At 41.8% G+C, this 23,435-nt stretch overlaps 3 protein-coding genes across 7 annotated transcripts in view; 2 read left to right on the forward strand and 1 right to left on the reverse strand.

Annotated features, from left to right (window-relative positions):
• Positions 1–7,438, forward strand: part of ip6k1 (inositol hexakisphosphate kinase 1) — a 44,714-nt gene extending 37,276 nt beyond the window's left edge. For 4 of the 5 annotated variants that reach the window (XM_046076202.1, XM_046076199.1, XM_046076200.1 and 1 more), the window contains exon 9: positions 892–7,438. In XM_046076202.1, the coding sequence (XP_045932158.1) occupies positions 892–1,416 (525 nt within the window). In that variant the 3' untranslated portion in view covers positions 1,417–7,438. The remainder of the gene's footprint in view (positions 1–891) is intronic. The other variant, XR_006829111.1, reaches the window with a different exon arrangement.
• Positions 7,439–10,258: 2,820 nt separating this feature from the next.
• LOC123956312 (dynein axonemal heavy chain 12-like) overlaps positions 10,259–23,435 on the reverse strand; it is a 19,828-nt gene continuing 6,651 nt past the window's right edge. The window contains exons 3-12 of the mRNA XM_046028414.1: positions 20,527–20,661; positions 20,241–20,399; positions 15,545–15,790; positions 14,688–14,859; positions 14,477–14,582; positions 13,656–13,835; positions 11,884–12,012; positions 11,592–11,720; positions 10,716–10,869; positions 10,259–10,586 (exon numbers count right to left, since the gene is read on the reverse strand). Coding sequence (XP_045884370.1) covers positions 10,369–10,586; positions 10,716–10,869; positions 11,592–11,720; positions 11,884–12,012; positions 13,656–13,835; positions 14,477–14,582; positions 14,688–14,859; positions 15,545–15,790; positions 20,241–20,399; positions 20,527–20,661 — 1,628 coding nt within the window. The 3' untranslated portion in view covers positions 10,259–10,368. The remainder of the gene's footprint in view (positions 10,587–10,715; positions 10,870–11,591; positions 11,721–11,883; positions 12,013–13,655; positions 13,836–14,476; positions 14,583–14,687; positions 14,860–15,544; positions 15,791–20,240; positions 20,400–20,526; positions 20,662–23,435) is intronic.
• Positions 22,635–23,435, forward strand: part of LOC123956313 (dynein axonemal heavy chain 12-like) — an 18,786-nt gene continuing 17,985 nt past the window's right edge. Inside the window, exon 1 of the mRNA XM_046028415.1 lies at positions 22,635–22,708. Within this exon, the coding sequence (XP_045884371.1) occupies positions 22,690–22,708 (19 nt within the window). The 5' untranslated portion in view covers positions 22,635–22,689. The remainder of the gene's footprint in view (positions 22,709–23,435) is intronic.

A 23,435-nucleotide genomic window follows, 5' to 3' on the forward strand; every position in this document is an offset into this window, starting at 1 on the left:
TGTAGAAGGGCCCTCTATTAAAATTTAGTGTTAATATCATGCTTACATACATATAATTCATCTGTTTTCAATCAAATTATAATCAAACTAATTTAGGCCTCCTAGTGAGTTAATCCTGCCCTGACTGCATCACACTGTCAGATGTTGGATACCTCTCTTCATGCAGACACCTCAACCAACCAGTTCAGCAAAGATGTGATCCCTCACTGGCTTCTCACCCAAAAACACAACTGTTAGAATATAAATATAAATAAATATCATACTTATCCCTGTGTACTGTGTCCTCACCAGCAATATATATTAATCCTTTTTATTTAGAAAGGCCTTAATATATCACCTATCTTCTCAGATTTAAAACCATTGTTCACTAAAGGATAAAGGTTAGTGGAAGGCAGTGTTCCCAAGTTCAGTATTAACCAAATACTAAACTTGGGAAGACTGCCTTCCACTACTTTGCACCTTTTATAAATGGACTAAATCACAGAGGATTTTGAAACTGTCTCATCGTACTTGCAGATTTTAAACTTTTAACTTTTGAATCCATTTAGTCAAGAAACGTTATCTAATCCGCTTTATTTGGAGGTCACACTGAAAGCGAGTGTACCAAAAACGTCGCAATAATCCCTCACTGCACAGTGAAGTGTAAGTAAGTACTGTGGGTCAAAGTGGGTCTATAAACTGATGGATGTTTATAACAGGTGATGATCATATGTACGTGTTGTTTGCAGCTGGTTTCTGCTGGCCTCTAGTTTCCAAAAAATGTTTAATTTGTCTGAAGGTAAAAAAGATGAAAACATTTCTTTCTCAAACTGATGGACAGTTTAAAATTACCTGAACTGAAGTTTGGTTTTTGTTCATATTGATCACTACTGTGTTTGATTCTGTCGGTAGAAACCTGAGGGCCCTTCAGTCCTCAGCTCTGGGCAGCATGCAGCCTCGCACCAGAAGACTCCTGCAGCCACTGGAGAGCCCCGCTGTGTCCCCGGGCCCCATGCACCTCCGGCCCACGATGCTCCCTGTGAAACGGACATGAGCCGGAAGCCAGACCCACGGTCACTGTCCTCTCAGGGTCCTGGACTGACGGCTCCACCCTCCCCATCCCCTCGTCCTTCCCCAAAGGCCCCGCCCACCAAGTCAGACTGCCACGCCTTCGTCCCCCCTCTCTCCTCGCCTCACCCCCATCCAGACTCCTCCTCCTCTCCTGCTCCCAGCTTACTTCCCTACCTCCCTCCTCCCGCCCCTCAGCCCCAGCAGCCCCCCCTGGTGGACGTACGTATGATCGACTTCGCCCACTCCACCTTCAAGGGTTTCCGTGGTGACACGGCGGTGCACGATGGGCCGGACCGGGGCTACGTGTTCGGACTGGAGAGCCTGGTCCAGATCCTGGAGAGCCTGCGGGACGACAACCTGCCATAGCTCCGAACACACACACACAGACACGCACGCACACACGCACACACACACACACACGCGCACACACACACACACAGACAGCTTGTTGTTAGTTCAGGTTGTGCCGCCGTGTTTTCAGCAGCTGTGAGACAGTCTAGCTGTAAATATTGAACAGGGTCCTTCAGCACGTCACCATGGCAACACAGGCATCCTACAGTTGAGTAGTTACTATAGCAACAGCCAAGAGGTGGGACAGTGGGAGCCCAAATGGCCGCAACTTCAAGCTGATATGGAGACACAACACACATACATGTTTGTACTTCTATACTTGTGAGGACCCTAATAGTCATAATGCATTCCCAAGCCCCTAAACTTAACTATTACAACTAAATGCCTAACCACAACCTTCACCCCAAACTGACCTCTATCCTTAAAGTTCCCCTACACTCGACAACGTATTTTTCTTATTCAGTTGGATGTGCAGAATGATGTATCTGCAGGGTTTGACACTAGAATGCTGTTTTCACATTTGTCTGCTGAAGAGGGGAAGTTTCTCTGTGCTCACCTTAACTCTGAGTTTAACACGTGTACAGACAAGCGTCACAGTTAGTTTGGGAGCCAGTCCTGGTCTTGAGTGAGGATGTATTCTTTAGTGACATCAGATGTTTGCATATTCCTGGATTCAGGATTTTCCAATCAGGGACAAAGAGTAGATTTTAATGAGATCACTTTTTAGAGAAAAAACATACTTATATACATATTTTTATATGACTTAAAACATGTCTGGAGGGGATGTTTTAAACTCAGATTTAAGGTGAGCACAGACAAACAAACGTCAGTAGATGAAGGTGAAAACAGCCTTCTAATATCAAACATGCGTCTTTCTGCAGCTCAAACATCCAAATGAGTAGAAAGCAAAACACATATGAGTGGAGGAGGTCTTAAACTGTAACATCAAGTCAAACTTTGACGGATCTAAGGGAACATCCAAACTGTCCTCACTCACAAGGTCCTTAACTCTAATTGGTCCTCACCAAGATAGACGAACAAGATCACACAGACACACTCAAACTCACACACATCCTGGGAACAGTTGTCTGTGGAGCTGTTTGACAGCACAGCGGGACAGAGCGTCTTCTCTGAACGACCAATCAACTGGATCCCAGGGGCTGCCCACCCCCCGACCACAGCTCCTCTCCTCGTCACTCCTCTTTCTCTACAGAATCCAAACCTGGACAGGTGAATAGAGTATTTTGAAAACGCACTCAGAATCACATCCAAGCATCTGTTAAAGCAATAGATGGCAACGATAGACCGCAACTATTTTCAGCAGTGCAGAGGGCAGCATCACCCACAGGGAGAACGGCGATAAAGTGCAACAGAAATTTGCATCATAGAAGTGGGATTTAAGAAGAGAATATAGATCATTTCTAAAACGCTGTGTCCTTTTTGGGGGGCTTAATTCAAAAACATTAGTAGTTGATGTCCTGTAAAATCATCCTCTGGGTTATTGTGTAATATCGAAAGCATAGGTGTTTCTCCCCCAATTCTGGTCTGGAGATATTTTTCTTACTGTCAACACATCCAGTGAAAAGACCCAAACCAATACACACTTAATCCACAAACAAGTATTATCTGTGCATCAATCTCTGATATATCTTATTCCCCTGGGCCACAGAGCTCCATTATTATCCAAAAAGTATTAAAAACACATCAAGTGAGTCATTTTGTTGCACATGACATGACTTGTACCTTCATTACCGTGAAGACACACTATAGTCTATTATGATTCCATCCCAAATACATCATCCTGCTGCAGTAAAATAATGCCTTAGCTCTATTGTCATGCAATTGTAGCTGTTCTAAATTTTAAAAGCTTTAAAAACGTTTTGTCCATGTTAGCCTTTAAAGATCAAATCTCCAGAGCTACTAATTGATGTTTCCCTTTGCTGTTTCCAAGTCATGAATGAACTTTCAAATCATTACTTATAAGCCAAAAATGACAAGAAGTCCTTAAAGTGCTCAGAAAAGAGTGTTTGATATGATCAAAATCTTCAGAAACAGCTACTTAATGGACTTGTGTATGGATTGTTTTGTCAACTATACATTTGTGAGCTATTCTTAAAGTTACAGAAATTTCATAAAGTGTTGAGAAACAGACACATTGTTGGTTTGGGTCTTTTCATGGGATTTGTTGACAGCAGAAAATTACAGAATAAAACCAGCCTTGTTCTTTAGGTTTTGGCTGGGTGATATGGTTGAATGACAAGAGTATTTAATAAGAAAGAATATTTTCTTACTTATATTATATACATATATGTGATAAAATCACAATGTGGCAAAAATGCGCAAAATCACACAAAATAATCAAATTAATGCTCATTGCAATGAACTGTTATTCTTGAAATCAGAAAAAAACTACAAATTTTGCCAGATTTCTTCTTAGAATCATTCATTTGGACAGGATTTTGTGAAACGTGATGTTTTTAAATCATCATGATCAATTCCACTGGATGTTTTTAAACTGTTGAATTATTCCCCAGCCTCAAATGTGTCACATACACACAAAGCATACAGTCCATCATCGTGTAACTGTCAACAGAAACGGCCACAGTGTCTCATTTGAAGATTTTAAGGTTTGTCTCATCTAATTGGTCCTGATGAGAGTGTTAGCCAATCACATTTGTCCATTTATGCTTCCTTCAACAAGTTCCAGAGGCCAGCTGTGAAGCAGCACCGCCCCCTGCTGGACAGCAACAGGAACTCAACCCCAGGAGCTGGAATAAGAGAGCAAATATGAATATTTTATTTTTGGTTTATTGAGGTGATAATTTATTTTTTTATTGTACCTTAACCCTAGAGTGGGTAAATGTTTTGTCTTTGACATGTCTCCACCCCAAATGTATAAAATGTAAAGAAATTAAGTGCATCAGAGACACAATGTGTGAAATGTCAGGAGAATACGCAGTATTAATTGAGCTAACTGAAGTCTGTTTTATTTGCTGCTCGCTCGACTTCAGTCTCATACTTGAGTTGAGTATCAGACAAAACCACATTGTGTTTCATGACGAAAACTGTTGCAGCAAATCCAGACATCAGTCAGCTCACTAAGCCCAAAACTTGTGCCTGCTGTGGAGTTATTGCTCAGGTGGGAAGCTCAATTGAACGTGTGCGTTCACGCACGTGAGTGTGTGTGTGTGTGTTAGTACAGGGATAGACGCCATCTTTAGTCTTTGGTTTGTTTCACTTCACATTTAACAAGTTGGTAAAGAACTGCATGCACATTAACGTCCTCCTGTTCGGGTCAGTTTTCACCACAGCGACAAACATTCTTGTTACAGTCATCACAGGGTGTAAAGCAGCCATGGTTCATGTGTCCTCTCAGATCATGATATTTCATCATATTAGCCTCAATGATCAGTTATTCAGCAGCATTTTCTGCATCTGACTGCATCCTGACTGTTTGTTAGAACAGTAAAAGTAAGTGAGATTAAATCTTTCCAGAAGCTTTTGGGCTCATGTTGTAATTGCTGACCATAAAAAGTCATCCAGCTCTGCCCGACAGGTGAATCCTGCTGCAGCACATGGTCATGTGAAATGGTTTTGATACAGCACTGCTAGGTCTCTCCAGTCGGCATTATAGTGCAGAAAATCTCAGTACACATTCACTAATAGCCCCTTTTGACCAAATAATAATACAGAGTCAAATTTAAGTCCAATATTCACTCTCTTAGCTTTGTTTTTGAGCCAGTCACTAACTGGCTGTCGGCTATTTGTTGCTGAGGGGAGAGAGTGAATCAAAATAGTAAATTTGCAGCCGGACAGATAAACAATGAGCTGAAACTCATTTTAAAGTTCCACACAGTTGAGGGAAGCTGCAGATTCAGGTGATGATCTGTAGTGACCCCTTTCACTTTGGGTGATTTTATACATTGTCATTATAAAAATATAAATTATAGCCACTTCAATGTCACATTCCTCTGCGTTTTATCACATACGGAACCGTAAAGTTTAGGAAAATGTGACTGACAGATTAAAATGGCTTATTTGAGGCTTTTTTAAAAACTTGTTTAGACAACAACACAGTTATAGTGTTGGTTTTTCAGACTATTGTTAGTGTCTGCGCTTGAAATTGAGGACAGTGAGATGTAAAGAGATTGAAAAGGAGCAAGTTATAAGGATCTGCTGACTGTTGTTTCTATTTTAGTAGGTAAACTGTTAATCTAAGCACACCTACCTGTCAGTAGGTGGGCTACATTAATGTCAAATTTCAGTAACATTCAAATATATATCTTCAGATTTTGAGCTGTTGGAAACACGACATTTTGGGACGTCACGTTGAGCATTTTTCACAAAGTTTCTGACATTTTATATTTTTTGCTGGAGCAGTTTCCAGGCTTCAAGCATTCAGAACTGCAGATTCTGCCCTGATAGTTCCTGGACCATCAAAAAGTCCTTGTTCAGGCTCGTCCTGTGAAAATGTTATGGAGTTCCTCAAAGGTTCCTTAGAAAGTTAAAGTTAAAAAGGACGATTAGTACTGAATACAAGCTGCACTTCCATCACATCACCCTCAAAACCCAACCATGTCATCCTGAACTCAATTAAAAGAGACCTTATATTGTTATTATGACATCTGTGTCTCGTAATTATGAGATGGTTATCCTGTAATTGTGAGGTTTTTTTATGATTTTGAGTCATAACTATGAGATAATGCCTCCAATTTGTTTTTCTTTGATTAATGCAAGGCCCTTCTGTAGATGTTAAATCATAAGTAAGAGATTTTACTATTGTATTTTCAACTTAAATTAATATTTTTACTTAGGAAGTCAAATCTTTTACATATCTCATAATTTGAAACAAGTAAGTCAAATGCTGATGTGTCATAAGTTTGTCTCATAATCAAAAAGTTGTGTTTCACAATTTAGATGAAGAAAGTCCTTTACATATGTCACCTTTTTGTATGTTTCAGGACTTTTTAGGGGTTCTTTATTAGGGAGTCGACAGCATAGAGATGACTGGAAATGAGGGGAGAGAGATGGGGAACAAAGGTCTCCTGGCTGGACTCAAAGTTAACGTTTGTGGTCAGTTTATTAAAATTCCACTGATTTAGCATTGCACCCCAAAGCCAGTTTCAAAATCGATGCAGCAGACACAGACACCAAAAACTAGTGCCTGCTTTACCCATAATGCAACTCAACCCCAGACAGTTGTATCAAAGATACAATGTGTTATGCTAGTAGTTGCTAATGAAGCCTTGAGCCTTTAACCTCAAGCGAACTACCGACATCTGGCAAACTCACCTCTCTCTAACTCCCAGGTCAACATTTTTGAATGCCACCCACCAAAGTGGCTTGTATGAGTGACTGCGTTACACGTTACTGCCTGAATTCAACAAGCATCTCGCAGGTGGGCGGGTGCTTAGGCCAAGACCTGGTCACACCCCCAGATTTTTTTTAATTTTCAAACTTTTAGTCTTCAGCCCCAACAGACCTCACTTGCTTCCTCGGGATCCACAAACGGCTTTATACGATGTTTGTCACATACGTAGTAGAAGATCTACCAAGACCTGTGAAAAGACTTGGAGTTCCCCTTTAAACCCCATCACCACCAGGGCATTGCGTATATCATCATTTTGAGTTGGTGGCTTTTAATCTTGATTTACCATCCATTATTTATTTTTGTTGTTCCTGCATTTGTTGTTCTTTTGAAGCAGATGAAGATCTATAAAGTGTGATTGAGAGAGAAGTCTGCATATTTAAAGTGAGGAGACGGCTCATCAGTGAGTTTCAACACAACATGTGGAGGGGTTGAACTCAGGTTGTCTCGTTCTTAAAGGAGGTGTCTGTGACCTCTGGGACTTCCTACTGTGTGTAGTCCACATCTTTTGATGTGTCACAGCAGAGTTTTCAGATCAGATGGTCAAATGTAAAAATATTCATCCTGAATTTTTCATATGGTATTCAATCCTCAAAGCCAATTTTTTTCCTCAAAAAACAGATGTTTCAAAATCTTCTTGCAGCGGTTAAAATAAAATCTGAGACTTCAGTGTGACTTGGCTCATTTCATCACATACCTGTTTGTTTCATGTCGAAGTACTTTCATGTATTGTAAATACAGGAAATCATCATAAACCACCTGTAAATGCCACTCTTCATTTAAATTAAAACATTAAGAATAGGAGGCAGGGAAACATTTAAAACATCGGAGATCAGAGTAGGTAAATCCAAGAGCGTAGGTTTGGTTTCAGAAGTGGCAAAAGTAGGTGGATGCTATTTCCTACATATATATTTATATGTAAATACTGTATATATTCCATATTAATGGTAATCTAATAAAGAATTTAAATGAATAAATTGAAGGGTTATTAATATAATAATCCTGCTTTACATTTATGTAGTTTTCTTTGACACAGACCTCATGCTTTATAATAGTTATTTTATTTGCATCTTTACTACAAAGTATCCTGTGCTTTTGAGGTAAATTGTTCTGTTTTAAATTGGTTGTTTAATTTTTGGGAGATTTTAGTCAAAACTTCTGAGATTAATCTAATTTCATAAATAAATAGCTTTACAACACTATTTTCTGTTAATATGTATTTGAATTTTCGCACACACTCATAGTTCACTAATCAAAACACACATAAAATTATTGAATTAATTTTACGAAATACATTATGCGCTGTTATTTCTAAACCATGGCATAATAAATTACTTTTTTGGCCACTAGCAGGTGAAAGAACTCCACAACAACCTGAAACAACATCACAATAAAGTTGTTGTGGCTCACATGTTAGCAATCTCCTACATCCATACACATAAACAGCAACATGATCATCCCATTGGGTTGAAAATAATCCCCCAAAAATATCTGACTCTTTAGCTGCCAAATGTTCAGATTGAGCCGTCTGTTAAACCTGACGACTGCTAACCAGCACCATGAGGCTCTTCCTGGCGCTGATGCTGTTCTGGTGTGGTGTGAAGGATTATTTTCCTCTGTGGATGTCAATGTTAGTCCATCTGTCCACCACTTTGATCCAGACTGAAATATCTCAACAACTATTGGATGCATTGTCATGCAATTTTGTGGAGACATGGTCTACAGACATGGTCCCCAGAGGATAAATCTTCATGACTTTGGTGATCATCTGACTTTTCCCACAACCATTAAGACATTTTTGTGGGAAATCTCTCAGCTATTGGATGGATTGCCATGAAATACGGTGCATACAGTCATGTTTCCCTTAATTATAGCACCATCATCCGGTCAAAGTTTTATTTGTCCAGTACTTTGGTTTATGACTAAATACCTGCAAAACTAGTGACATTTCCATCAGCCTCAGATGTACTTTGTGCTTTTAAAAAGTGTAACTGTTACTTCTGTAACACAGACAGAAAACACAAGGAGTGAAATGTTATATTTCATCCCATAGTTTGGGTTAGTTGTAACATACGCCGGGTGAAATGTAACATTATGTAAGAAGGAGGATGAGAGAAACATGATATTGAAGGCTTTTATTCAACACTTTAAGGGGCTATATGTAGTGTTCAGTGGCCGCTAGCGTTGCAGTTTCAGATTGCATCCACTACTTTCCAAAGCGTGTGCTCATGCGCATGCTCACACCGGAGACAGCTTCACCCAACATGCTGGAAACTCAGGTAAACTCCCACTGCAACTTTACAGTAATATTTTTATCAGCTTGAGGATGAACTAATCCATGCTTGTTACATGAGAACATTACATTGACTACATTTAGCTAACATATGGTGATGACACATCAGTGTTAGTTTGCTTGCCTGCTTTTCTATTAATATTATCTACATTTTGTACATTTTCCACCAGAGAGGCTTTGCAATGTGAACACAGCTAAATTTATTTGATGATAATGAAAATGGTAATCGCGCTAGCTTGAATATTATAATGAGATTGTTGCCACACTTTATAAAAGTTAGACCGCGCGCAGGGGGGGGGGGGGGGGGGGGGGGGGGGGGGGGGGGGTTCAGAGAGATCAATGCTACTTCACCAATGATGCAATGAATCACAAACTCACGGTAAGGATCTATTCGTGGTTTTATTTTGAAAATGTGCTACGGCTTTGCTAGCTGTTTCTCTCTGTCTGTAATCATCACTCTGTAGTCTGATTGGTTACAAGTTGTGAATAACAGCCTATCAACACTCACGAGACACATTTTTCTTGAAAAAATATGTGTTCCTGAGTATTGGTATTATAACATTAATCTAATTTGAATGTTACAAAGCAAACAATGGCAGATCCATGCTAATGTAGCTGGCTGCCCCTGCCTCGCATCATTATTGGTTTTAAAAAAACAATCCGCTTCACATTTGCTTTGCACCATAACATCAGTTCTTGCGGACTGAAATCAACACTGACATAATACCGGTGGTACACAGGATAGTAATATGGGTCACGTCAGCTGGTGAAATAACGTGGAAATCCATACAAATATATTATTTCGCAACGGACAACTTTAGCCGGCAAGCTAACGTTATCTAACTTGAGCCAACTAAAAGACAAAATCACAATATATTTCACATTCTTTGCAAGAATGATAGTTTACTTCTCCAAAAGGATGAAAGCCAACCCTGGGTTGGTTTTGTCAGTTCTAAATTTAGCGCTGGCCTGACAGGCTTCAGCGCATGAAACTATAATGTTGTTTATATCCTTGCGTGGAGTTTGTGTTGGTCGTTTTTTGGTGTTAGCAGACTCTACTTCATTAGCTGCGGTGTTGTCGCGGTGTGTACAGTTCAGAATCAGTAGGCAAGAGGCTTGGGAGCACGCACGCCAGAACTTCGACTAGATTTCTTCACATTGGACGCAGAACGGTGGCTGTTACAAGGGACAAAGAAATCAGGCATGTAGTTAATTTTTATGTTAGGTTACAACCTGTTTACAAATAAGCAGTAAAAAGGGATTAATTGAAAAGTGATTTCTTTAAAAAACTTCATATATAGCCCCTTTAACTAATTTTGTCTGTCTTCTCACTTCTGCGTCCCTGACTTGCTGCTGTGCAGTTGCTCTGCCGGCCATACAGGTCGTACTCCCGGTACAGGATGTAGTCCCTCAGTCGACCTGGCAACGGCAGGAAGCTCGGGAAGACATGTGTCCGGAGACGCCGGCGACCAAGACAACGACGGATCCGCAGACGACAGAGATGCTGCAGACAACGGACGTTCTCTGGAGAGGACGAGGAGGAAACATGGAGAGGAAAGATGAATAAAGACCACTGGTTGTATTCCTGTTTCTCACATTTTCTATTGTTTCTGTTGTCACAGCCACGGCAAGGAGTGAAAAAGTTTAATATACCTTGCAGCTTGCAGATGTCGGGCCACTGCTGCTGCTCCATCAAAACTGCCTTCAGCTTGGAGCAAAAGTTGACATGATCCACGTAGTCCAAAAGTATGCGAACAACCTGACCAGAGAGGTTCTTCAGCCAGGAGACAGTGATCACCTCACAGAACTGCAAAGACAGATGGACCGGGGTCTGACTGAGCTGCAGGTGCTCCACACCATCCTTCACACCTCTGTAATGACTATAAAAACAAACTGCGTTCTGCAGAAAAAACTGATTTCAGACAGATTCTGCTTATCGTTAGCTTGTCACTCAGTGTACCACCAACATTACAAAGAGTTTTCTTCCCTTGAAACAGCTGCTCACTTTGCAGAAAGGTATACGTCAGCCACTTTCATTACTGGCAGCTCCTCCAAGCACAGAGTGTAAAAAATAGCCTAACCTAACGTTAGCTAACTAAGCTGTGAAAATGAGGCTAATGTTGGTACTACTCTGAGTGACTAGCTAGCGTCGCTAACTGTTATGTTATCCAAGACATTGAGGTGATGATCAAAATCATCTAAAACATTTTTATACAAAAATGAACAGTAAATAATATTCACATTATGTACAAAGTCAGCTGTGAAATGTGAAGTAACTAACTAGCACTGTGAGGTGATCACTAAGTTTGGAGGTGAACGTTACTGTAAAGTTGACGGAAAGTAAACAGATGAGCAGCTGGTAAAACGGATATACGTCAGATGACATTGTGCAAGTAGAGAATATCAAGAGGCTTTACAATCTGTACAGTTTAGGGCAATCTCTGTCCTTAGGCACAAGGTAACATGCTTTGTCCTCCAGTGGCTCTACAGTGTGACATCCATGATGAACTGGTGTGCTCTGTTCATTACCAAGCTGTCTTTGATCACGCAGTTGGTCCATGCTTCGAAGCCTTTAGGGATGTGGGAGTCATTACCATAGGGACAGTCAAAGCAGCGCCCAACATCATAACCATAGTTACACAGCATCCTGAGGACCACCTAACAAACACAATAGGCGAGATTAAATACAACAACAGTTATCCTCATAAAAGGTGAGAACTGTACAGAAATATATCAGTAAAGTTAGTAAAACTGCGCATTCCAGTAACATTTTTGAATATGGACATTTGTGTATGTTTTAGAAAAGATTTCTCCAGTTTACCTCGTCTGTGAAAGCGTACTGCAAGGCGGAAGGGAAGTGTGTTGTGTTTACTTTGCAGTAATAGTTGACGTTGGCTCCAAACGTCAGCAACAGGTCAATCAGCTCATAGTTTCCCAAACGCAGTGCAACCTTAAAGACACAGTCACTGGATCAGCAACACAGGTTTCTGTTGGTGTTTTGAACTTTTTTAACTAAGTTATTAAAACTAAAATTTAGGAACAAGATGGCGCTCACTCTCTCTCTTTCTCTCTCTTTCTCTCTCTCTCTCTCTCCACCTGTGCCTTTTTATCCAATCACCTGCACATACTTATATAAGCCTTTTGGTCTTTGTCAGTAAAGCTCCTGCATGACCCTTGTATAGTTCCAGGATGTAACTCCCTGTAAAAGCACAAATGAGATATGATTTGTTTTATGATTAGCTGTAGAGGTGTTGGTAGGTGTAGTTTTGGACTGTACAGAGTCACGTTAACAATTTCCCCCTGCTTGCAGTCTTTATGCTGAGCTAAGATAACCACATTCTGACTCCAGCTTTGTACTTGTACATGAGATTGATATTCATCAGCTCATCTTACAAATGAGTTGAGGCAATTTGTGTTTCTAAACTGTTAAACCCTTATTTTATGTATTAAAGGGGCTATATGTAGTTTTTTAATGAAATCACTCATTAAATAATCACCGCCTATTTGTGAACGTTGTAACCTCACAAAAAAATAAACCACACACTTGCTTTCGTGGTCACTTTAAACAGCCACTATTATGCATTTTATGTGAAAAAATCTGGTCGGATTTTCTGCATGTTTGCTCCCAATCTCTTGCCTATTGGTTCTGAACTGTACACACAGCAACAACACCGCAGCTAACAAGAGTGGGGTCTACTAACACAAAAAACAACCAGCTCCCAGCCCAACACAGACTCCAACACAAACTCCATGTCAGGATAAAAAACAACAACAAAGTCCTATGTGCTGAAGCCCTTCAGGCCAAACGGGAACCCGATCGATGCTGGGACACGGAATGGTGTTTGAGTCACGTCTTAATTTTGGATATAAAAAAATAACGCAGAGTTGGCTTTCATCCTATTGGACAGGTAAACTAACATTTCTGCAAAGCATCTGATTTTAGATTTTTTGACTCAAGTTTGATAAGCTTGCCTGCTTGTAAAGCTAGCCTCACTACTTCACTGGGTAAAGCATTCTTATTACTATCCAGTGTACCAGTAATATGTCTAAGTGTTGATTTTAGCCTGCAAGAAATGATGTAATGGTACCAAGCAAATGTGGACCGGTTTGTTTATACTAGCACATAGTGATGCAAGGCAGCCAGCTACATTATCATTGATTGGACTTTGCTTGCATTGTAGTAAAGTTTCCTGCATTATGTGTAATGCTGCCTCTTATGTATGTCCCTGTTTTGGTTTGACCAGCGACGCCGACTTCTCCATCATGAGTTCGAGCCTCCGCAGAATCACAGGCTTGGGAATGTAGCTGTTGCAATCTGAAACCACATCACTATAGGCCACTGAAAACTACACATGGCCCCTTTAAGTTTGAGGATTTTTCTTTCTCGTTTTAACTTATAATAATAAAAAATAAAAAAAATAATTTCACCAGTAAAATCATCTTAACAATAAACTCTTTGGCTCATGGAAGGTTAGCTAACGTGTACAAAAAAGAAGTTCCTTTTCCTTCCTCCTTTAAAAGGGACTCTCCCCCAGAAATCTGCTTTCAGTCATGACAATGTGTTGACGCTGTAACACACAAACACACACATGCCTGAAGACATTTGATTGGGTCTTGGTTGGTCATGGCCCCGCCCTCCAGCAGCAGTTTGGCTGATGGCACGTCATTATTGGAGACTGCGAAGAAGAGCGCAGACTTCCTCTCGTCGTCATAGCCTCGTTGCACCCAGGGATGGAGCATGTAGTTGGGATCATAACCTGCATCCAGCAAGGCCTGATGGGAGTTGGGCAGGAGAGACATTCAGTTGTTGTTGATCTGTTGTGTGTTTAACAGACAGCTGTCAGCCAATCAGAAGTATTTTCTAAGAAATCAAAATGCAAAAGAAAAAAATTGAACATTGATTAATTATCTACTTTTGTAATTTTCAGGCAAACATTTGCTGGTTGTGTAAATGTTGAAGCAAAACAAGCAGTTTTATTACATCTCCTTAGGCTGTGGGAAATTACAGTATAACACATTACAGTATAAAGTATTTTTCAATATTTTATGCCATTTTCTAGACAAAACAACAATAACGGAGAAAGAATCAGCTGATTAATTCATAGTAAAAAGAATCCTCAGCACTGACCAACCAATCCTGAAAAATACCTGCATTTATGTAGTCATGGCTGATTGCTGTGTTTTGCAGTGGATTTGTGACTTTTGAAACACTTGTGTTGCCAACAGGGGTGTTGCAGAGTCCCCTCAGATGGACAAACTATGCAACAACATCACTGAAGGATCCGTCTCTCCATTTATTTTTTTATTGTCATTTATCGGCTGTTATAAGACAGATACCAATTTATCTGCAATTATCTCTGGTTAGCTGATAATATCTTGACGCTGATTTATTGGTCAGGCTCTTATGCACACACCTTGATGCAGTGTGGGTGTCCTCCTGCAGCAGCAGAGTGTAGAGGACTTATCCCGCTGTTATTTACTTCTTCGATAGAAGTGACTGGAATCAGCAACTTCAGAGCTCTAAGGGAACACACGCACGCACACACATACACACACACACACACTTTATCTGATGTTATATTTTAAAATATAAATAAATATGAATATTTTTGCTTTAACATTTACTCCAGGTTGCCTTGGTGTGCAACACTGTGGATCGGCATATGTTTTGTGTTTGTGCCGACGTTAGCATCGGCGCCATATTCCAGCAATAGACGGATAACAGATGGATTTTCAGACAAAGTCGCCTCGTACAAGATGGATGCCTTATCCTGTGCCTCGGACAGGATGTCCGCACCTGCAGGACAAACATGGAATTTTGTACAAAAAAAGATTAGAAAAATACCCACTTGATAAGACTGTTGAAGCCTCATATTAGCTGAATTCATTTAGGAGACAGATTCTCTAATCTGCAAAGGAAATAGTAACTTTAACCATCAAATAAATGTAGTGGTACAAAGTATAAAGTAGCAAAACATTTAAATATACAAGTAAAGTTCTTAAATTGTACTTAAGTGCAACACTTGATGTACTTTCCACCACTGTAGAACTGCAGGCGAAATAATAAAGCAAAGAAAGTGTTTTAGAAGAAGCTGTATAAATGACAGCCTTAAGTCAATACTATCTTCTGTCTCGCCTGCTCTTTGCCACCGGTCTGACTTCACCTGAAGATAAATACTCCTTGAAAAAATATTGGCATCTTGTCAAATGCTAAAAATTGAACATCAAATCAAAGATAAAGAAGTAAAAGAAACCGCCAGTTTCAAATGCAATGAGTATCCATCATAAAGATGACGTCTTTATTGATGTCATTATTAAGTGAGTTAGTTTATCAAAAATACAGCATTTCTATTTTTTTTATTAGACCTCCATTAATGTGTTAAGGCGGATTTCAGAATACTAATTTAATTCACGTTTTTATGATTTCATTTTTAGTTGGATCACCTCTACCTTAACGTGTAGAGACATCCGTGCCCTCTCACCTCTACTCAGTAGAATCTCCATCACCTCCAGGTGTCCTCCCTGAGCGGCCAGTGCCAGCGGCGTGAGGCCGAAGTTGCTGCGAGGGTCTGGCTGTGCTCCGGCCTTCAGCAGCAGAGTCACCAGAGCTGATTTGCCCAGCTCTGAGGCCTCGTGGAGGGGACAGCGACCGTAGCGGCCCTTCTGGTTCACCCAGGAGCCATAGTGGAGCAGCAGCTTCACCAGGTCAGTTCGGTCTGAACGGATTGCTGCAGGAGTCAAACTTTTAGATTTTAACTGGTGAACTCAGAGAAGGAATAAAAAGGTGTAGCCCACATCACAGCTTGACCTGTGTTCACACCGAATGCAAAGCGAACATTTCCCACGGCACGACTGAATACAAAGTCCATGCAAAGACGCGAACAGACGCAATTCACACCAGGTGGCGCGAATGAGGCTTGTGTGGAGAGGATCGGTGTTGTGTCTGAACTGCATTTATGCTGAGAAAAGATGTGGATGCAAATCTCGGCAGGTAGCCTACATCATCTGTTCTGATGAATTATGCATCCACCTCTTAAGGTCCTTCTCTACAGAAGCCCTAAGCGGCCATCCATTGAAATATTTTTTTACTTCGTTTCCTCGTGATAACAGCATAATTTTTTCGTGATCTCGAGATAACAAAACAGTAGTTTAACACCCATTGGAAGGAGCGTTTCTTAATGATAATTTCAGAATGGCTTTCAGTGTCAGTGGTTAGCTCAGTTGGTAGAGCACAGGATTTCCACGCTAGGGGTTGCATGTGCGATCCTCACTTAAGACCAATTTTTTCTTCTTTTTTTATCTGTTTTATAATCCTCTTCAACAAAGTTCTTTCGAAGAGACTGTTTCCCATGTTCACAATGAACCATGTGCTGGACTGTGATTGGTCCACATCCATCAACCTATGAACTTTTCCTTTCCCCATCATTCCCAGAGAAAATTCCTGTGCTTCTCATTCAGCGGAAGCCAATCACACATTTCCTGACAGCTATTTCAGAACCTTTGAAATAGCCATCGGGAAATGTGTGATTGGATTCCCCTGAATCTCTTCATAAGAACTTTGTTGAGGAGGATAATAAAAACACACAAAAGAAGAAAAAAAAAATCGAAAATGGGGATTGAACATGTAATTACGAGTCCTATGTTCTACCAAATGAGCTACCCAGTGAAAAAATATTTTTTTTCTTTATTATTCTGAAGAAACACACATGCCAATCCCTGTATTCAACTATGGTTTGTTATCCAATTATTGCGGGATGGATGGTCACTTAGGGCTTCCATACTTTTCAGACACTTTGCTGTGCACATTTATCAACTGCGGTTATTACCACATATTTTTGCTGAATCTCAAGGAATAACGTTACTTAGTGTAATAAAATCATAGACTGTAACGCTGTTTTCTTCTTCTGTTTCTCCCTCTCTGGTAACATTTACCAGAGAAGAGCTCTTAAATATTGGACTTTCAACTGCTCATATTATTCCACCGCTCCTTAACGAACCCGGAACTTTCCCAGAGTTATAAGTTGGAGGAGCAGCAGCTCTGTTTGGGATCCTTCGGAAATGGCGCAGGGGAAAACGAGCAGGCGTGCTGGTTAAATTAGACAGTGGGGTTTTTGCACTGCGCTCCCTTCAATTCACCCAGCGAATGTCTGCTCTCTGGCCAACAAAATGGACAAACTGCTTCTCCTCAACAGAACTAACTCGGACTTCTGCAGATCTGCCGCCCTCTGTTTCACCGAATCCTGGCTCACCGAGCACATCCCGGACAGCGCACTTCACCTACCAGGATTTAATCTCATCCGCGCGGATCCTGAAAGGGAGCTCACGGGAAAAACAAGGGGAGGCAGACTCTGTTCTCTATATAAACGAAGGTTGCTGCACAGATGTCACAGTGTTGGAAAAATCATGCAGCCTCGCTTAGAGACATTATTTATAAACTGTAAACCTTTTTATTTACCGCGGGAGTTTTCTTCATTTGTCCTGGTTGCTGTTTACATTCCACCTCAGGCCTGTGTTAGTGAGGCATTACTACACCTGGCTGACCAGATAACTAATGTGGAGAAAAAACATCCAGACTCCCTGCTCATTGTTCTTGGAGACTTCAACAGAACAAACCTCAGCCACGAACTCCCAAAGTACAGACAGCATATTAAGTGTCCCACCAGGGACACTAACACACTGGACCACTGCTACACTACATTAAAGGATGCCTATCGCTCTGTTCCCCGTGCAGCCTCTGGTTCACGTGAGCCACCTCTTCCAAAGGCAGAAGATCAGGAAGGCTCCTGGCCCCGACGGTGTGTCTCCATCCTGCCTGAAAATCTGTGCAAACCAGCTGGCCCCCATCTTCACACAGATCTTCAACAGATCACTGGAGCTGTGTGAAGTTCCCTTCTGCTTCAAACGCTCTACAATCATCTCAGTCCCCAAAAAACCCTCCATCTCTGGACTAAATGTAGTCATGAAGTCCTTTGAAAGACTGGTGTTGGCCCACCTGAAGGACATTACAGGCCCATTGCTGGACCCCCTGCAGTTTGCCTACAGGGCTAACAGGTCAGTGGATGATGCAGTCAATTTGGGTCTGCATTACATCCTGCAACACTTTGACTCTCCATTTGCAAGAATCCTGTTCGTGGACTATCATCCCAGACATCCTCAGCACCAAACTCACCCAGCTCACTGTGTCAGCCTCCACCTGTCAGTGGATCACAAACTTCCTGACTGACAGGAGTCAGCAGGTGAGACTGGGGAACATCACATCCAGCACCCGAACTATTAGCACTGGCGCCCCCCAGGGGTATGTGCTCTCCCCACTGCTCTTCTCCCTCTACACCAACGACTGCACCTCAGGAGACCCATCTGTCAAACTCCTAAAGTTTGCTGACAACACTACGGTCATCTGCCTCATCCGGGACGGTGATGAGTCGGCCTACAGACGGGAGGTTGATCAGCTGGCTCTCTGGTGCGGCCAGAACAACCTGGAGCTTAACATGCTCAAAACTGTGGAGGTGAGCCCCCCGACTCTGCCCTCCATCACCATACTCAACAGCCCGGTGTCTGCTGTGGAATCCTTCAGGTTTCTGGGATCCTCTATTTCCCAGGACCTGAAGTGGGAGCCCAACGCGGACACCATCATCGCGCCAGCTCAGGAAGCTCAATCTGCCTAAGGACCTGCGGATCCACTTTTACACAGCTATCATCCAGTTTGTCCTCTGCACGTCCATCACTGTCTGGTTTGGATCTGCCACCAAAAAGGACAAGGACAGACTACAACGGACAGTCAGGACTGCAGAAAAGATCATCGTTCCCAACCTGCCCTCCATTCAGGACTTATACATTTCCAGAGTCAGGAAACGGGCAGGAAACATCACTGCAGATCCATCTCACCCCGGACACAATCTGTTCCAGCTTCTCCCCTCTGGTAGGTGCTACAGAGCACTGTACGCCAAAACCAACAGACTTAGGAACAGTTTCTTCCCACAAGCCATCACTCTGATGAAAAGCTGATTTCTGACTCACAGTGTCAGGAACAATTCCTGTGCAATAACCCAGTAACTATGCCTCTAATCAGCCACCTGTTTACTGGCTAACACTTATTATTTACTCACCATTCTCTATTTCAGTGCTGTTCATACTGTTATATTGTCATATTGTAGATACTGTATACCTAATCCACCTACCTCAAGTCATTACTCCTGCACAAAATACTTATTATTCCAGCATCCTTTGCACTATGCTTCATTGCACTGTGTACATGTATATGTACCTGTATATCACATCCACCTCCAACATGTACATACTCCTGCATCCTTTGCACTCTGCTCACTGCACTATTTGTCAATATGTCTATATTGTTTTTGTCTGTCTGATTTTATTTTATTTTTATTATAGTGATTTTGTATTTTTGTCTGAGTAAGCACATTGTGAGCAATGTACAATCCAGAGTCAAATTCCTTGTATGTGTACACATACCTGGCAATAAAGCTGATTCTGATTCTGATTCTGAGAAGTAGGGTCATTATTGTATTATTTCTAATGGAACCGCACTTCCTTTTTTCAACCAGAAGAGTCGCCCCCTGCTGGCCGTTCAATATAATGCAGGTTTAAGGGACCCTCATTCGCATCAGATCTCTCACCGGAAGATTAACGCTTCAATAAAATATTAACAACTCTAAACGTTCATAAAATGTACACTTTGAATCATTTATCACCGTTGATGAAAAAAAAATTACAGCATTTAAAAGCAGCACTTGGAGGTGCATGCAAATATCGGCAGGCATGCAAAATTCAGCATAACACCGGTAGAGAGGAGGGACAGAGCCTCTGCTCGCCGACTGAAAAGTACTACACAATAGTTTCTGGACAAATTAAGCCCTGGAGTTGCTCCGGATTCTGCTCTGGAGCTCAGAGTGAATTTATTTTATTAAAACAACTTTTTAATTTTAATTTTGGGGATTAAAAAGTCACTCACACTTTCAGTCTATCTGCAGCAGCTAGCCACGAGTTTCCAACCTCCACTGCCATAATTGTAGCCATCGGCATAATTTTGATCCATTTATTGCAATTAAATCACAGCAAAATACCATTATCAATCAGATTGGGGTAAATATTCACAGGTTTTTAGCCACAATCGCTTAACTGGCTTTGAGGCAGTGAACTGCTGGTCGGTGTTCAGCCTACCTATAACAAGTGGTGTGTCCTGGTCATGGTCGTGGCTGTCCGGTTGAGCTCCATGTTGGAGGAGGAAGGAGGCGTTTTCTATCAGACCTCGTTCAACTGCCAGGAAGAGTGGAGTCTTACCACAAAGAGTACAACTCTTCACAGAGTGTTGGCCTGAAACTGGAGAACAGGATACTGCCTTAATCAATTTGATTAGCCCCTTCAACATTCATCACACCTCTGCTTCATTAAAGGAGTTTTATGTTATTGTGAAGCTACACAGAATCAGTTTAAAGTGAGAACAAACCTCTGAATATGAGCTTAAGGATGGTTTGGTTGCTCTGAGCTGCTGCTTCATGGAGAGGGGTCCAACCTCTGCGGTCTGTCTGTGAAAATGTGTTTCTCTGTTGGACACACAGATCCTTCAAGAGCTTCTCGTTACCTGGAGATATGGATGAAAGAAACAGCAAAAGAATGGAGATACAGGGTCCCCTTACATAAGTACAATTGTCCATTTGTCTCTGTCAGTTAAACTGATTAATGGGCCTGGTGGATAGACAGAATTGTGGTGTTGAGTGTTTGTTTGATTGTAATTTATGTAATAAGTGTAATTTATACTTCTGCGTCAAATTTACGGCGTAGGTGACTGCGTAGGCTACGGGGCTATGCCGAGGCTACGCCGTCGCCTGACATGCACCTCCTCAAAAATGTAACTACACGTTGAGTCAACGGAGACCATGAGCACTGTGATTGGTTGGCTGGGTAGCTTTGCAATGTCTCAGAGCCGACAGGAAGTGTCCCACGCTTTGTGGTAACTTTTACTAGCAGCCAAAATGGCGTCTGTAACACGGTGGATCAATATATTTGACGGTTACTGAAATAACTCATTTCACTATCAGAATGTGATCCATTCGGTCGATAACATTGTAAAAGTTACAAAAAAGTAACAGCTGCATGTATACAATTTTACCCCCATTCACGTTAGTGGAGGGCTAAACTGGAAGTCAGCCTGCTTGGCCGGCCAAAGTCAACACAGTGGACAATGTAGCGCTACTGCCGACTAGCGTTTGGGAGTGTAGTTGCAGAATGACGGAGACACCTACACACAAGTATAAATGCCTGGCTACGTGCGTAGCCTACGGCGTAGCTATGCACGTAGGCCCTACGCAGAAGTATAAATCAAGTTTAAGGTGCATGTTCTTTGAGATGTATTCTGTCAAGTCATTGGCTTTGTGATGTTTGGTGTTGATGTAGCAATTACCGTAATCCAAAACAATAAAGTAACCTTAAAATGCAAAGTGTTTTGAAAACAATTGCCATGTGTCTGTCTCTGTGTGCTATACACCAAATGTGTGAGTTGAAACCTGTTGCTGCTATATGTTTACATAGGTTCTATCACTGATGTAAGGTTTGGTTTTCAAGCAGATCCAGAAACGGACACAGACGTGGACGGAGAGGTGCATGTAAAAGATTTTAATGAACAAATAATGATTGGAAGAAGGGCTGGGCTGACAAAGGTAGGACGCTGGCAGGCTGGTGAGGATAGAGTATGGCTAGTGACTGAGCTAAGGCAGCTGGTGGTGGTGGTGGTGAATGGCTGGACTGAGACAGTGGAACAGGAATCCTGAGGCACAGGAGAAAAAACACATTAGCAAAAAGCAGGAGGGAAACAAAATAAACAAATAAAAATAACAAAAACAGACTGAAAAGTTCTCTGATGGCATATCAGCCAAGAGTCACTGTCCCAAAGAGTAGACAGAACAAACTGGCGATGAGTGGCAGGAGACACGGAGTATTTGTGCTGAGGGTTGATGAGCTTATTGAAGCCAGGTGTGGAGATGAGCAAGGGGAGGTAAGCCACGCCCACAACACATACACGCGAGGAGGGGACAGAGAAAACACAGGAAAAGACAGGGAAAGCTGGAGTTGAGGACCCCCCTCTCTCAATGGGTGGCTCCAGGTGCCCTACCAGGCTTGTCAGGATGCTCCAGAATGAGGGTGGCATCCAGAATGTACCAGCAAGGGATCCACGATTGCTCCTCAGGACCATAACCCTCCCAGTCCAATAAAAACTGGGACAACCTGCTGTCCAGAATCCGAAGTCAGCATAGTTGTCAATGATCCGGGAGCAGCAGAGACAGGCATGAGCAGTGAAACATGGAGGTTAGGACGAATTTTCATAGAAGCAGGCAACTTAATTACGGAATTACTTAATGACTTCGTCATTTTCAAATGGCCTAACATAAACAGTGTGCCAACTTATGGCATTCCACCTGGAGAGGCATGTTACGGGAGGTCACAAGAGGAAAGCCACACCTTCTAACTGAGAGTGGTCAGCGTTGGCTTCGAGCTGGTGAGCTGATGAGAGCGGACCGGGCATCCCTTCAAACCTGGTTACACCGACCTTAAATGGAAGGTACCGCCACCTCGCTGTCCAGGACTGGGATAAGGTTGACAACCCAGAAAATCCATGAAAGGTGTCAGTGCTGGTGAGAGAGTTACATTTACATTTACTCATTTTAGCTGACACTTTTGTCCAAAGCGACAATTGCTATACAGGTGCTGGTCATATAATTCGAATATCATCAAAAAGTTGATTTATTTCAGTAATTCCATTCAAAAAGTGAAACCTGTATAATGTATACATTCATTCCACACAGACTGATATATTTCAAGTGTTCATTCCTTTTAATTTTGATGATTATAACTGACAACTAATGAAAACCCCAAAATCAGTATCTCAGAAAATTTGAATATTGTGAAAAGGTTCAATATTGAAGACGCCTGGTGCCACACTCTAATCAGCTTATTAACTCAAAACACCTGCAAAGGCCTTGAAATGGTCTCAGTCTAGTTCTGTAGGCTACACAATCATGGGGAAGACTGCTGACTTGACAGCTGTCCAAAAGACGACCATTGACACCTTGCACAAGGAGGGCAAGACACAAAAGGTCATTGCTAAAGAGGCTGGCTGTTCACAGAGCTCTGTGTCCAAGCACATTAATAGAGAGGCGAAGGGAAGGAAAAGATGTGGTAGAAAAAAGTGTACAAGCAATAGGGATAACCGTACCTTGGAGAGGATTGTGAAACAAAACCCATTCAAAAATGTGGGGGAGATTCACAAAGAGTGGACTGCAGCTGGAGTCAGTGCTTCAAGAACCACCACACACAGACGTATGCAAGACATGGGTTTCAGCTGTTGCATTCCTTGTGTCA

This window comes from Micropterus dolomieu, linkage group LG18 (genome assembly GCF_021292245.1).
Source record: "Micropterus dolomieu isolate WLL.071019.BEF.003 ecotype Adirondacks linkage group LG18, ASM2129224v1, whole genome shotgun sequence".
Lineage (NCBI taxonomy): Eukaryota > Metazoa > Chordata > Actinopteri > Centrarchiformes > Centrarchidae > Micropterus > Micropterus dolomieu.